This window comes from Epinephelus fuscoguttatus, linkage group LG7 (genome assembly GCF_011397635.1).
Source record: "Epinephelus fuscoguttatus linkage group LG7, E.fuscoguttatus.final_Chr_v1".
In the NCBI taxonomy this organism is placed as follows: domain Eukaryota; kingdom Metazoa; phylum Chordata; class Actinopteri; order Perciformes; family Serranidae; genus Epinephelus; species Epinephelus fuscoguttatus.
The window spans coordinates 6,764,016-6,780,549 of NC_064758.1; the positions used below are offsets into that span (position 1 = coordinate 6,764,016).

The 16,534-nt window shown below is 42.4% G+C and overlaps 1 protein-coding gene across 1 annotated transcript in view; it reads left to right on the forward strand.

The window, feature by feature from the left end:
• The window catches only part of flna (filamin A, alpha (actin binding protein 280)), a 68,232-nt gene that overhangs the window by 13,440 nt on the left and 38,258 nt on the right, over positions 1-16,534 (forward strand). The window contains exon 3 of the mRNA XM_049581629.1: positions 15,330-15,581. Coding sequence (XP_049437586.1) covers positions 15,330-15,581 — 252 coding nt within the window. The remainder of the gene's footprint in view (positions 1-15,329; positions 15,582-16,534) is intronic.

Here is a 16,534-nt window from a genome sequence, read left to right on the forward strand (position 1 = left end):
TATTTTTATACAATCTATGGTTATTACAGACACTGCTAACGGCTAACGTTAACAGCTAAAGGTTAGCCCAGCTAATCTACGATAACCATGTTAATGTGCACACGGAAATATTAAGTAACGTTTGTTCAATCATTGTGTTTATAAACTTAACAAACATCAGATTAGTCTACACGGTGATATATAGCTAAACTCTGCTGGTTTTCTACCCGAAGCATTTGTAAACAACACGGCGATTCCCTGGGGGCACTGCTGGAAGTGAAGAGCGTGAAGGCCCCTGCACTTCCATTAGTTGAAAAACTCTGGGCTGTGCCTCCAGAGGTAAAGGAAGAAAAAAATAATTTTTTTTCTTTTTTTTTTACCGATGGATTTCCAGATTGGTTACAACATGATTGAGCTAGCAAAGCAGTTTTGTGTTGCTATGTGTGGTATTTATTCAGTTATGGGAAATCACGATGTCTAGAAAGCCTCAGTGGCTGCAGCTGACAGGGACAGTTAGCAAAGCCATCATCAGGACCTCATCTGTTTAAAGCCTCCCGTTGTCGGATGACGACATGAAACTACTCCAGTTGGCTAAATCATGTTGTAACTAAGACATCCACTGGAAAAAATATTTTTTTTCCACATTGATGAGACGGTGTTTGGGTCGAGTTGTCGCTATGGACATGGAGCTTGCTGTTTCTGGAGGTACACATTTCCTGGGGACACCTGCATGTCTCGGCTGCGCCCCCTCCATTGTGATTGGCTAAAGCGCAGCATCGTTCAGACTCAAATTATCTGTGGTGTGCTCCAACAGCTTTAGTCACAGTATCCTCGCATGTGTCATTAGCATCACTCAGACGAGGATTATGATTTGAAATAGATCCACAGTTGTTGGTATGTTGGATCTTTCAGCAGGCTGTGAAGGTAGAGAATCTAGACAGTTAACAAATTCAGCTCTACAATGCAGTACACTCTCTCCTTGCATTGTCAGCACACACTGAAGTTTAGTGTTTCCTAGGGTTAAGCAGTATTTTGATAAATATCTTGCAACGGTAGAAATGTGTCCACTGGTAGAGATTTGGCAATACCATTTCTACCTTGGGAACTGTTTGGGGTAGGCTATGTTGCAAATCAGGGCTGGATTTGTGCGTGATCCTGCAAATCCAGCTGTCTCGCAAGGTAACATGATTTGGGCAGACATGGAGGAGGAGAGAGAAGTTGTGAATACAGAAACCTCTAACATTTGAAATTATAGTTCTCTGGAACCTTTAAAGCTTCCATTTTTAAAGTGATTGTAGGTTTTTGTTTTGTTTTTAACTCGTGAGGCTAGGGCTGCTCGATCATGGCAGAAATGATAACCATTATTTTGGTCAGCATTGGGTTAAGGCTCAGCAATATGGAGAAAATCACACATACCTCAATATCAATATTGCGAAGATAATATAGGGTTGACTGTTGATGCTTTCACAAAATATTTACAGTGTTCTTGATAAGTAATCATCAGTAATGTGGATAAAGTCACTAAGTGGTTAAAGGCAAATAATAGAGCAGCCAGAACTGTCTGGTAAGTTCAGAAAATTACAACATTTTACTGTGATGCAGCCTTTAAAACCTGGAAAAGATAACACTTAGCCTACGATATTATGATATCCAAAATATCTAGTCTTATATCACGATATCGTTCTAATAATGATAAATTGTGATCACAATTAGTTAACATGATTACTCCTTTACTTTAGAAACATAATGTATTAATTGAACTTTTTTTAAAACCTTGTCTTTTTACTATTGGATTTTCTTGAACCTTAAATATAACCCAACTGAAAAACATGCCACAGCTTGGCTGAGAGTGAGTTTGAGCTTTTAGGGAGGGGCAAAAGTAAGCCATTGTCAAGGAAAGGGGTGCGCTGGATATATAACACAAGACAAAACATCAACATCACTGCCAAAGGGAATATTGTGATAAAAACATTACATATATCGTGGTAAAAGATTTTGGCCATATCACCCACCCAGGGGTTCAGTGTAATGAGGTTGAAACCCAATAGTTAATCTCTCTCTACAGTTTTAACAAAACCCCACATGATAAGGCACGGACAGCAGACACATGATTACTGACAGATCCAGAGGAGAACTCACAGGTAGTCAGCCAGGAGTGCAGTTGAATAGTGGCAAGGCTGCCATCTACTTGGCAGTGGAGTGAATGAGGGGAGAGACGCTGACAGTAGCACTGATCAAACAGGCTGAGGCTCACCATTGTGTCTCATGTTGTTACCTCTCCATGTGATTTGCATTGGTTTGTTTATTTAGTTTGCTGTGATTATAGGATGTTTTAACATTCATCTCATCTTTATATCTTGAGTTGTGTGAGGACATTCCTCTTGTGCATGTATAGAAACAGCCTATGCGCATATGCTACTGTGCTCATCACGCCCATGTTTGAACAAGGCGAATAATTTCGCTTGGCATCATTCTGTGCGTGTGTGTGCTCAGTGAAGCTTTAACACACACTAGCTGTTAAAAAGATTGCCGTCTGTACTACTGAGCCTGTGTGGAGTTGATCGAAATAGTTAAGATGGCAGTGATTGTGACAAACACTTCCCGTCATCCACACAGACAGGATGTAAAATTAACAGAGCTGTGATGTAACTTTGAACCTGGCCGTTCCCCTGTGTTTGCCCGGGAGCGGAGACCGAGCAGGTTGAGACAGATGTGTGGCAACAATCAGGCTGTCTCCTCCTGTTACTCTTAGGGCTGTAACGGTACATGTATTTGTGTCGAACTGTTCGGTACACGACTTTCGGTTCGGCACAACCCTGTACCGAATTATTGGGCACAGGATATTATTTTATTTTATTTTGTTTTATTTTAATTCCGTTTTTGCGAGCCAAAACATTTAAAATATCTAGTTCCCCGACGGACATAATTGAGTAACGGACCGAGTCCCGTAAATCTCTGCTTTCACTTTGTGCAGTGCATTCTCGCGTTTTGACAGCATGGCAAGTGAGCCAAGTGAGTTGGAAACACGTCTAACATGCTAACGCATCTAAAGCGACACCACCCGAGTTTGAACGTTAACCGGCACGACTAGAAAAAGCAATCTGGTGCAAACTACGATATCGTCGTCGTTTAAAAAGAAAGAGCGTTTCCCTGATCATCGCGCTGAAGAAATAACCAACGCCATTGGAGCTGAGTAAAATTGTTTAAGCTGCACTTTAGATATAAGCATGTTTTGTTTCTGCACTTTAACAAAGTGGGAAAGCTAAGTAAGTTCCTAGTAAAACTGAATCTGAGCAGGCTTTAAAGCTGACCAGCTGCACTATACTTTTTATTTTAATTGAGTAAAACTGTTAAAGCAGAAATTTATATTTATATTTTTCATTCAAAAAATGTTTTAAAAAAACAGCAGGATTTTATTTTTCACTTTTATATTTCTATTTTCATTCAAACAATGTGAAAAAGCAGGATTTTATATTTCATTCATCTTCTAACCGCTTCATCCTCTTGAGGGTCGCGGGGGGGCTGGAGCCTATCCCAGCTGTCATCGGGCGAGAGGCAGGGTACACCCTGGACAGGTCACCAGACTATCACAGGGCTGACACATAGAGACAAACAACCATTCACGCTCACATTCACACCTACGGACAATTTAGAGTTACCAATTAACCTAGTCCCCAGTCTGCATGTCTTTGGACTGTGGGAGGAAGCCGGAGTGCCCGGAGAGAACCCACGCTGACACGGGGAGAACATGCAAACTCCGCACAGAAGGGCTCCCACGCCCGGGATCAAACCGGCAACCCTCTTGCTGTGAGGCGAGAGTGCTAACCACCACACCACCGTGCCGCCCTTTTATATATATTTGTAAAAGATCTTTAATAGTTGTCTATTTTTTTCATTACTTTACCGAAAAAAAACAAACCGTGACTTGTGTACCGAGATACGTACCGAACCGAGATTTTTGTGTACCGTCACACCCCTAGTTACACTGTTAAATAACATTTTCGATATTACTAACAGAGGAATGAGATAAATGTTCCTATAGTAGAAGAGCCTGTATTTGTGTTCTTGTAAAACTAGCACTGAGACATGGGCTCAACTAACATTAGCCAGCTTTACATATTATGGTAACTTACAAAACTAAGTCAGTTTGCTAACATTATGACCTTTCTATACTGCGTGCTACAGCTTGGCTCAGCATGTTACAGATTAGCATTCCAACGCAGTAAAACAAGAGACACACCATGCTTAAAAATGTTCATATGTGACATGTGACATGTATATTTATATCTGTAAGTCAGATTCCTTGTATGTGCACACATACTTGGCCATGAAGCTGATTCTGCTGCTTAATTAATTAGGCATGCATGACACTGGATTTTTGCCGTTATATCTGATACACAGATATTTCCAAGTGCATCTTGGTCGATTTCCAACACCAACATATGCACATATTTAATTGCAGAGAACTTCAATGCTCTGCTGTAGTGCGAATAACATATTATTATGCCTGCTCTTATTGTGGTGGCCCACTGGCAAAAATAATCCTTTTCAAAAATGTACACATCCACTGGGCAAAATAAGAAAACTACATCAGCCTGAGTTACGTGTATTTTCAAACAAACCTGTAAAATTCATCCCACTTTATCAGGCTTAGATACTGTTCTCCCTGAGACAGTCCTGACAATAGCCACAACCAGTATAAATTTAGCTTATTTTCCATAATTAAAGCCAGGGTTCCCACAGTCATGAAACTCCTGCAAAAGTTTCGTAATTCAAAAAACTGTTCTTCATGTTTTAATGTTATGTGAAATATGCTCTTTGTATTTGTACTGTAAAAACTAGTGCTGCACTGTGTTATCGTTGAAACGTCATTAGTATCATGTGATGCACAGCCCAGACGGGCATTGGGTCATTGCCAAGAAAAGGCAATGAGAAACGGGTTGTCACATCAAGAGAGAAACAAGTAAAATGCTGAAAAGCTGTTGCACCAGGTATCGTGATCCTGTGATCTCTCCCAAGGAGAGTTACTATGGTTACAACTGATGGGGATCCTGATTAATAAAGAAAAAAAGAAATGAACGATATCCGTCCACTTTATTAGGTCATTGATTCACTTGGACAAGGGAAGCCTGAGGGGCATGACAGCAATCAGCCTTAATTTATTAAGGATTCACTGCATAGGTTCAGGCAAGGTCACAAAACAATTATCAGACATGTCTATAAAATTTTTTTTTGTATGACAAGAATCAGATATATACAAACTTGTGGACATTAGAATCTTAACACATGTTAAATTGCACTGACATTAAGAGGATCTTTTTGAGCTTTCTGTCCCCCAGTAAAGGGGCGTGGCCTCAATGTTTTTGTGAAGTGCTCGTATGTGCCAGTCTGGTCTATTGACGTATGCAGCTAGTTGGCAGCAGGGGTGTTTAAAAAGCAAGCTGCTTATCCGTAAACGCCTGTGAAGAATGTTTTTAATAATGTACAGCTGTATTGCCTGTTATATATAGGCCAACCCACTTTAAACTACTTGAATAAAGTTGTGGAAATGGGGTAAAATATAATCGAAAGGTTTTGAAAAATCATCAGTAAAAATGTTTGGCAACACTGTAAAGTGTCGTCTCATTGACCTGTCATAAAAGCAGAAACGTTAATTTCCAACCAGTACTGATGTTTCATTTTAAAGCCTTAACCTGCTGGTACTGTAGTGATCTTATCGTGCAGCTGTGTCATTGTTTTCATTTGTAAGAGAAGGAACAATTCTGTCTTCTTTAAAAAGGTACATGGTGTAGCTTTTTTATTATGACTACTTATCTTGTCAGGTATGGTTGGGCAACTATAGAATGATAAGACTGGTGTGTGTGAGTGCTCAACAGAAGAGTCGATTCAGGAAAAGGGTGGGTCAGCTTTGAATAATCAGATTACTGAACAATTCCTCGAATACATTTTTTTTCTTACAGTGAGGTTTTGCCTGCAGGCTAACTGGATGTGTGTAGGGTGGAGTGGCTGCATGACTCTAATTCACTGTGACCATGTCTACCTGGACTGACTTTCTGTGCCTTGGATTGTTAGATTTTGGCAGCTAGATGGAGTAGGCAAAGATACCTGACAAGATGAGCGTGTCTGACTTCCACCACTGGATGATATCATCTGCACATGGACATCATTTTTAATTGTATGTGTTTTTTTTGTGTTGAAAACATTCGGAAAAGCCACAGTTGGAAGTTACAGAACACCATTGTAGCGGCAGCAGCTGCCAACCAGCGGCTATAGCCCGCTCTGTTTAGCTATGTGAGGAGATTGCAGTAAACACGATTCAAAGTATCAAACACCAAAACTGCTGGGTGGTTGCTGCGAAACAACCACTTATGTCTGAAAGCGCCATAAGAGTCGGGCTCTAAGGAAAATCCGCACTCCATCTGCACTTCACTACTCGGCTTGTTGAGCACAGTCTATGTAATGAATGACTGAAATACCACACAGATCAAGTCACTTCATTACATTGACACAGAAACCTTGTAAATTAAATAGCAAAACCCACAAAGAATTATCACTAACTCTGCAGTTCCTTTCAGCTCTAGTATCTTTTAACTCCGTGTTTTGCTTTCCCTGCCCACAACTTTACTGTTTTAGACTACATCCACACTAATACATTTTTGTTTTTAAAATACATAACTATTGCTACATCTATGCCTAGCATCCACTCCACTCTGGCATTTTGGAACCCTTAAAACAGAGACCTTTGAAAACGCTATTGACCTTTTTTCCGATTGGAAACTCCAGGATTGCGTTTTAGTGTGGATGGGCAGAAACTGAGCTTTTGATGCAATCACACAGACACCCACATTCACAAATCGATTGGGTCTTATCAGTCACACCATGTCAAGCCAAAACATTATAGCCAGGTCTACATACCTTTTTTGATTTCCTTCTTGTTTGGGTACTCCATTCCCATAGCCATGGCTTCCTCCAGCAACGGTTAACGCCTCCAATACCGCTCTGTCACTCTATTTGCTTTGCAACAATTCCCTGTGTGTTTTCTGCCACTTTGTCGGTCTAAGCAAAGAAATCTTTGGTCTTACTTTTCGCCATCTTGGTAGTATTATCTCAAAAGCAACCAACCAAAGAGACAATCTGCTTCCTGTTTTCATCGGCATGCACATGCCCAGTGTATGTGAATGGTCATGTGATACGCGTTTTCAGGCATGTTAGCGTGGACAGATATTATTTCCAAAACAATGCTATAACGTGCTGGTGCATGTTGTTTTAAAGACATTTTTTAAAAACATGTTAGTGTGGATGTTAGTTCACTCTCATTGCACATAGCAGTGTTGTTTTTCAGCTAAAAAGCTCTAAAACCCATGGTACACCACCGGTAGTGATGAGGTGGTGAACATACAGGATCATTTAGCGGCTAAAGATATTTCTCTTAAGAGTAGGTGGAGACCAAAACAGAGTGAAAAGGGGAGTGACTATATTCATCAGGTTGCTAGAAACACAACTCCAAATGAATGCCAATGTTGCTACGGTTCTGCTGAATTTGTAAACAAGCCACTGTTTGCTAATGTTTGCCATATGAACTTTATAAGGTGATGATATGTCATTGTGTTTACAGCTTGTTTTTGTGGTCACTGGTTTGCCAAAACATCAATTAACATCAGTTAATTACAATAACAATGCTAAGGCAACTCCCAAGAGTCCTACAACTGCAGCTTCAGTCAACAGATAATGAGAGAGCACTGCATGGACCCATGGGGGGCTCTAAACAGTCCTGTTAGGGATGTCATACACATCAAATGTAATCTTATGTTTTCAGAAACAAGATAAAAGTGAGAGAGTGACTGCTGGGCTAAAGGGCAGGGAGGAATGTTGGCCTGAGAGTTAGATAACAGAGTTTAGCCACTTGGTTAGGTCAAAATGAATCACTTCCTGTTCGCTCATTATCATTAGCATAGCTTCCTGTCTGCACAGGCAAAAGAGGACTGGTCAAATGGATACTGAGGATTAGCAGAGAGCACATTCCCATTCAGTACAGTGGTATTCAGGCTATTGCATTACATCAGAGTTGGAAACATGCCCTAACACCCAATGCCTCATGTTCAGACTGAACAAGCAGACATAAAGCAACATATTCTGTAAGTTATTCACAAAGAGCTTCTGTGAGATATTTAAATACATTAAACTGCAATGACACCATATCCTGTCATATAATAACATTCGTTTTTGTTTTTTGTTTTTTTTTTGATTGAAAATGTTCAGTTTAAACCAAGAAAACTGCCCTGGATGATGACAGTTGTTTGTGCTTTGCTTACTGTCGTTATGTTACAAGATTTTACCTACAAACAGACACAGTGTGGGTGCCCTTGCCAGAAACAGGTCCGGTGGGGATCTACTTTTCCAGACCTGAATCATATTTGCCAAGCCAAGAACTATCAATTACTCGGAAACCCAAACTCTGCTCTTGTGGTTGATCGTAGATGTTTCCAGGAAACAAACAGTTGATTAAAGCTGCCTGGTATTTGTTAAACCCCCCTAATGCATCATTATATATCATGCCCATGTCCTGCTCTCACCTCCTCAGACTCTTTCTTAGCCTGTCCCTACTTGCCACTCCCGATTTTTCCTCATGTTTTTCATTTTTCTTTCCTTGCCTATCCCTTAAAACTTCAGGTTTTTTTGCCCATCCATGAACATATCTCAGCCCATCCTCAGCGGGTGCTATTGTCAATGTGGGCTTTAAAAATGTCCCACACAGCACTTTTCCCTGCCCTTTTTTTCTCTTCTCTCTCTCAGCACTCCACCCCCTCTCCCTTTTCCTTCTCCTGTCCTGTCCTCCCTCCGTCTGTAACCAGAGCCCAGGGAATGGGAGGGCTGCCAGGATCCAGTTTGCTTCTGCCCTTTTAAGGCTAAAAAACCAGGAGGAACCTTTTCCAGCGGAGGGAGTGAATCGAAGGAGAGGGGAGGGAGGGAGGATGACTGGAAGGAGTAGAAAGGAAGAGGAGGAAGTGTAGTAGCTCCAGTGTGGCTTGTTGCATGGAGTTAAAGGAGGGAGGGAGGGAGGAGGGAAAGGAGAGAGCTCTAGGTCAATGATTTTCAGCTTTTGGATGTTTGAGGCTACAAGCTGAATTCATGTCACAGTTTGTAGAGCAAATGTTTTGCTGCTTCTTGGGCTTTACTGAAGTTTAATGTCCTATAGTTTGTGTGTGTGTGTGTGTGTGTGTGTGTGTGTGTGTGTGTGTGAGAGAGAGAGATAAGGGCAGTGTGGAATGTGTGACATTTCCTCAGTGTTCTGTCTGACCAGGATTTGGTCACTCCAACCACTCCTTTTTTTCCAGGCATGACTTGGTCTAAGCGTATATGTGTGTGAGCGTGCGCGGGCACCATTGTATTGCACACTTGATCTTAATGTCTGAGAAGTCTGCCAAAAGTAACTTTGTTCAGTATGTATGACGTGATGGTCCCCCTCAGTCAGTGCTTTACATTACACATGACAGGCTTAAAGGGATAGTTCAGATTTTTTAAAGTGGCATTGTATGAGGTACTTATCCATAACCAATCTATTACATGCAGTAGTTTGCTGTCTGTATGCCCCTGTTTGGAGAGGCAGGCTGAATACCAACCCAGAAGCTTAGCAATGTACTGCTGTGGATTGGGGTCAGCAAAAACACATATTTTAAACATCTAAAAAAGTCCCACCTTTAACGATCACTATCAGTGTATACTATATTGAAAGCATTTTCACTACTTAACCTTTTCATCAGATAGTGATTTTAGATTTTATGTTGCTTTCATCAAATCCAGACTCCACTGTGAAAAATGGTGATTTAACATAGCTGGTCTACCACTGCATCGATCAGTTATCTTTTTGGTACTACTGTGTGACTTTGGCATCTAGAAGGGTTCGTTCAGATTCACTTAAGTCCCACAAAAACCCAAACCTACCGATCGAGGCAGTGGAAGACCAGCAGCTCCTGTGTTTAGTGAGCCATTTGTCAATGGAGTCTTGGGGTTTAGAAGAAAGCATAGATGTTTAACTGAAGCTGGTAACGACTTCAGTTTCTGTTGGAACTGGCTGTCTGGCAGAAAGGTAAAATTGTGAAAATACTCAGTATAGTATACATTTAATCTGTTATAGATTTTTTTTAGGGGGGGGGGGGGCTATTTGTAGCTGGCTAAAATAGGTTTTGTTGCTAACCCTCGTTCACAGCAGTACATTGCTTAGCTTAGCTTTGTGTCGGACTCCAGCCTGCTTCTCCAAACTGGGGGTGAAATAGCCTTCTACTGTAGGTTATACATTGACTGTGGATAAGTGCTTGATAAAACCCTCCTGGTGTTACTACATTAAGTATATCTGGCAGTGTCACTGCTGCAACTTACTGCCCTCCCACTCCTCACAGCCCTCCCCTAGCTTATCTCCACTAGCATCTTGGCTAATGTTAGCACTCTGGACTTAAGTTCAACGCACCAGTAGATTTATAATAATACCCAGATATCAGACGGCAAGATGGTGCCTATTCCTTCCAGTGGAGTTGCTTGCCTGCCGCATGCGCCAACAAAAGAGTCGAGTTTAGGGGTTTACTTCCGCAGTATGTGACCCACTGAATATGCGCAGTAGTGTTTCTCCTGCTGGCTACACCTGCGAGTTCCTGTTCAGCTCACAGACTTTACATTGTGATGACGTCATGCATTTTTAAATAGCTTTTCTCTGCTCAAGAAAAGTTTTATAGGGGTGACCTTGAGTTCACCTGGTAGAGTGTGCGCCCTATATAGGTTGAACGCTTTGCAGCAGCCCAGCTTAAATTCTGGCATGGCAGCGTGTCATCCTATCTCTCTCTCCCACCTTTCCTGTCAATTTCCTGTCAATGTCCTAACTATAAAGGCAAAAATACGAGAAAAGATATTAAAAAAATAGAAAAGTTTTATACAAATAAAACCTTCATGGATCAAAAATTCAGAATAGAAAGAGTCATAACTGACCTTGGTTGTAGTTTGAGGTGTCCTGTTTTACAGACGTCTCTTATACAATGGTGGTCTATGGGGAAAATGCTTTTTGGGTCACAGGAGAACTCTTTTTTTGGTTAGGCTTAGGGTAAAGCCTAGTTTATGCTTGACACAGTCGTGAGTGCGCAAGGTTTGCGCACCACAAATGACGTAATCGCGCACCTGCCGACAGCCGCACGTGCTGGCACTTTGCGAGGTCGCGTACATCCAGGATTTTGAAAGTTTTCGCAAGCCGCGCTAGTGTTGCTCAGTTCAAAATGGATGAATTTGAGGGAAGACTAGCTGAAATGCATCTCTTCATCTTCAGCCTGCGTTGGCTTCACAAGCTGGCTGTGTTCCCCGATATCTCGCTACATGTAACGGGCGGACAGACCATCTTCTTTTGCAACGCTTTTGTCTGGTCAAAAGCCATAAACATAACAATTCCTCCTCCTCTGCAATCCATACTTTTCGTGCTGCCATCATTGCTGTTTACATTGTCTTCCACTTGCTTCTACTTCTACTGTTTTTTGCCTGCCTCTACTACTTCCTATAGTATTTTTTCTCGACCACCCCCTGTCTTTGCGGCGAATACTGCAATGTAGAATGCACCAAGTATAAATGCCTTCGCGCTCTGTTGAGATGTGCATGCAATCCGTGAACAGAGCCAGGCAAAGGTATAAATGAGGCTTAAGAATGTCAGGGGAAGTCAGTCAGGGGCAGAGCAGGACAGAGTAGGGTGGGTCATGCTTTTGCCATACAAGGGAAGAAAAAAAACCTCATCTCCTTCAGCATCTCAACTAATGTTTGCTAGCCACAATGACACTGTTTTTGCAATACATCCATGCACTGCGGGACCATGGATCGATTGGTTAACTCTAGAGAGAGAGAAAGAAGGGAGAGAATAAACATGGTGAGATGCGACGAGTGATACAGCATCATTTGTGAGGAGTGGGAGGACAATGAGGGACGGCGTGTCCACCTCTGGACCCTTCTCCTCTAAATGAGCTAAAACACATTTTTGCTTGTCTGCAAAGCAATTCTTGTTACTTAATGTCTGCGATATGAATGGATACAGATGTAGATCAATCTGTGGGCCCAGCCAATCTAACAGTCTAGTTCTACAATACTTACAGTGAAGGCCCAGTCACACAAGCATGGTCATTTATTGGTGGATAGATCTGTCTCCTGACATTCTGACTTGTCTTTTATATTTCATTATTATATATCAAAAAACATGAGTAAATCGAAGGATACTATGAGTGAGACTTGCTGTGCTGTTTCGTCTACCGCCTTTAAAAGATCTCTGGACTAATTTGCACCAGATGTTGTTGTACAACCTGAATATTGTGCAGAACCTTTCTGCCTGCTGTTGCTCCTCTCTGCAACCCCCCTCCCTCTCCCTCCTTGAGATGCTGGGATCAGGTCAGGCTATGGGTCAGGGGTTGCAATGATGTCATAGCGATGCCACTGGGGGGGAGCTGCAGCTTCGAGCCGAATAGATGAGTCATGGGAGTTTTTGGGGCAGATGGAGCGTCAACCACAGACACGCATACTCTCCATACAGTAGTCTCCACACTCTGGTGACTCTGCCTCTATCGCGCTCTCTCACACACACGCACACACATTTAACGCAAGGGGGGTTGAGGGTGGGGGGTGGTGGTATGAGTCAGCAGAGGGGGAGTCTGGCAGTCTGTGTCCGTATATGGGCTCCATCGAGCTTGGTGCGCCGTGGTCTGCCGGGAATGCTGGCAGATTCCTTGCATGTTTAGTGGCTTTGTGTGTGAGAGACATGAATCAAAGAGCAACACATATACACACATTATCAGAGAGTGTGAGTAGATTTACGTCCTAACAGTACCCGTGAGGAGAACAAGCTTGTCTGCTATCCAAACCTTAGATGATGCCCTGTACCGGGCAGCTTTGCTTCATCTGGAAACTGTAAGGCACTGACACTGCCTGTGTTAAGTGCCATCACTGTTCTAGTTACAGCATTTTTGTACAGGCAGAGGTTGGTTCTTGCTTCAACCCTGACTATTTTTGACTTTTGATGGACAAATTATTATTCAATTAACTGAGAGAAAAAAAGTTTAAAACAATTATTAGTCGTGGTCTTTTCTGCTCTTGTTCAAAGGCTGTGGTTGTGCTTTAACGCTGTGGTGGCTGACAGGCTGCTCTGTGACACACCCCAACTTTATCTGATCAGCATTCTGTCTGCAAGTACCAACCTGTGCTACACATGCACCCACCTATCCTATAACAGCCCTTGAGGCAAATTAGTGATATTGGGTTATGTAAGTAAATTGACCTGACTTGACTTGACTTGACTTGACTTGGCTTGACTATCAGTATCAATGACAGTTTATAGCTGTCAGTTTTATCTCTGTCTTTAGGCAACATTTCTGTTCCCCCTTTACTGCTTTCTGTCACTCCTTTTCAGTCACTCTTTCCTATCTCTTGCGTCTTCTCTTTTTCGCCTCTTCCTCTTCCCTGTCATTCCTGTGCGGACTGAGTTGGCACTCGGTTGCTCGGCTCACTCAAAGTTCCCATGGTGATGGGTGTATTTTTCCACTGGGAGCAGTTGACATGTCATGTAGCGCAGGATTGAAAGCTTGTGAGCACATCTCTCTGTTGGAGCACAAATTCAGACAAGCAGCCAGCAGAGATGTTGTGGTTGTAGTAATCTGATGTAAAGCATGCATCTCTGTGCATTAGATTAGCTTTTTTTCATGTCTTACCAGCCTTTGTGTCCTGACTTGCTTGCTACTCTGCTCCTCATCTTCATCATGCATGAAATTCCAACCTCCCCCTCCTTTTGGTTAAGACCCCCATTCATCCTGACCCTGTCCTTAAAGTCTTGCTGCACCTCAGCTTTCAGACCCTCCTACTGCAGGCCTTTAAAATTCAGCCTTTTCAGTAGCCCCAGCCCCCAACTGCAGCCCCAGCAGTCTTATGCAAAAACATCTTAGAAAAAAAAGTAATTCAGGACCTTATTGTTGTTGAAGTTGAGCTGCTGCTACCAATCACTATTCCAGTCTTGACAACAATAACCAAAAAAAGTTGTAAGCAGCGCTGGAATCTGAATAGCCGCTTGTTCGTAAGTGTTTGTTATGTTGTTTTCTCAGCCTCATTCTCTTCTCTGTTTTTATGCTTTCTGCAGCTTTATCAGAGTGTTGAAACATCTGACATCACATAGAATCTGCCATCTGGACATAGCTACTGTCAGAAGTGGGAGTCACACATTCCTTTTAACAGACCTTTAACTTTTCAGATACCCCGCAGAAAGCTTAAAACCTATAAGCACCCATACATACACCCTGGATAGCCATCAGCACCACGCCTCAAATTCTTACAAGAACCAGGACGTTTCCTCCTTAATGTTCTAATCACCATAAACTAGGAGACAAAAATGCATTGCTCCACCCTTTCCTCCAGGATGGACCTGAGCAATCAGGCCTCCTGATCAACTGCTTCTTGTGCAACGTGTGTCTGCACGATGTGGTCTGTATGTTGGGTGCTATGTGGCTCTCTCCCTCATGCCTGGGCTAGCTTCTGGTTGCATCACTTTCTCTTCTGCTTGCAGCAGAGAGGGTGGCTCTGCCTGAACACAGACAAATGCCTCAAATGTTAGAACAACCTGTGACTAGATGTGCTAGTTGTGTCATTCTCTTGCAATATGAACTGGTGTGGTGGATTACATACAGTATGGAGCTGCAAATCTGTCTAGTTTGTTGTTACACACGTTATCTAAATGATGGAGCAGGAGTAAAAAAAAAAAAAAGATGGTCTTTTCTCAGACTTAAAGGGCCTTCATACAGTACATACTGGGGACACACATTTATCTTGAAAAGCCATGAAAAGTGCATTTTGCATAATATGTTACCTTTTAGTAGTTTAGATGTGATTGAAATCTGCACAGAAGGCCTCAAAGTACCATGAGGGAAGTCAACATAAATTCACTCACTATCTCTCCCTATGGTCCATGATTTCAAGGCATGCATCCCACTCCGCCTTAATGAGACATGCATTAGATAGCAGATAACAGAGACACTCCTGGGGGAAATGTGGACTTTAAAGCACAGATGATTAGCCACTAGTCCTCTCTTCTGAAACACTGATGTTTCAGTAGTAGAGAAAGGATCAAACAATAGCTTCCTCCAGTCCACTGTTGTTTGTGCAGTTTCTATTTTGAAGGAGGGCTACATCTTAAAAATGATGTCTTTTTTAAATGATTGTACAAAAACAGTTCTAAATAACAAGCATCTGTTTGTCCTCTGTGATTTGGATGTCCATTTTTCAAGTTTGTATAAATGTTTAAGCATGCTAATATGACTGAAAATCTACCCTCTGTGTCTTCCTCTGAACTCTAGACTCTAAAGCCATTGTGGATGGGAACCTGAAGCTGATCCTGGGTCTGATCTGGACCTTGATCCTGCACTACTCCATCTCCATGCCCATGTGGGATGAGGAGGAAGAGTCGGATGACGGTAAGCAGAAGACGCCCAAGCAGAGGCTGCTGGGATGGATCCAGAACAAACTGCCCGAGCTTCCCATCACCAACTTCAGCAAGGACTGGCAGAGCGGCCGGGCCCTGGGTGCCCTGGTTGACAGCTGTGCTCCAGGTGAGGGAGTGTGTGTGCATGTGTGTGGGGGGGTGGGGGGTGGGAACATGTGTTTCACACGTCAGTGGAGGTGAAGGACTAGAATGTGTAGGTGTGTGTGGTGTGCACAGAAAGGGTCTGCAGTTAACACCAGTGAAGTATTAAGTGCTAGAAACGCTCATCTCTGGAGGATACGTGCTCAGTCAGGGTCACCTGAAACATTCACTGACAGCTGTTTGAGGAGATGACATTTTAAAGGGATACTTTGTTTTTTAACTGGGGTTGTATGAGGTACATATCCATAGTCGGTGTACTACATACAGTAGATGTCTGTCTGTATGCCCACAGTTTGGAGAAGCATGCAGTAATACCAACAATTTTAGCCATCTAAAAAAAGTCTCACCTTAAAAAAATCTGTATCAATATAGGTCCCTGTTGGAAATCGCTGTCTGATGGTGAGGTAAAGCAGTGGAAATATTCTAAATTTAGTGTAGACTTAAAATGATATTGATGATGATGTTGCTGTCCCCATCCACAGCAGCACATTGCTTAGTTTCCGTGTCACACTCCAGTCTGCTTCTCCAAAAAGGGGATGTGCCGACTGTCATTTACTGTATTTCAGGCACTATGGATAAGTATCTCATATAACCCCACTTCAAAAAATACAAACTATCCCTTCATTATCTCCGTTTTACTCAGTATCTGAATGTATTTTGCCTCCCAGATGTCAGTACACCTTTTAGCGTCATTACTGTCTGCACACAACAAAGACTGACAGCTGGTGATCTGAGGTCAAGTCAGGGAAAACAGAGCATAATTCTCATCTGTGCGAGAGTAAAAACTGAGGGCAGGGGTGATGAGCTGAACAGAGTGGAGAGGAGGGGCAGTGCTGAACCTTCCCATTATGGTCCTGTTAAATTAGAAAAGGGTAGGGGTGAGGAGACAGAGGGGAGGAGGGATGTAGATGAAGGAAA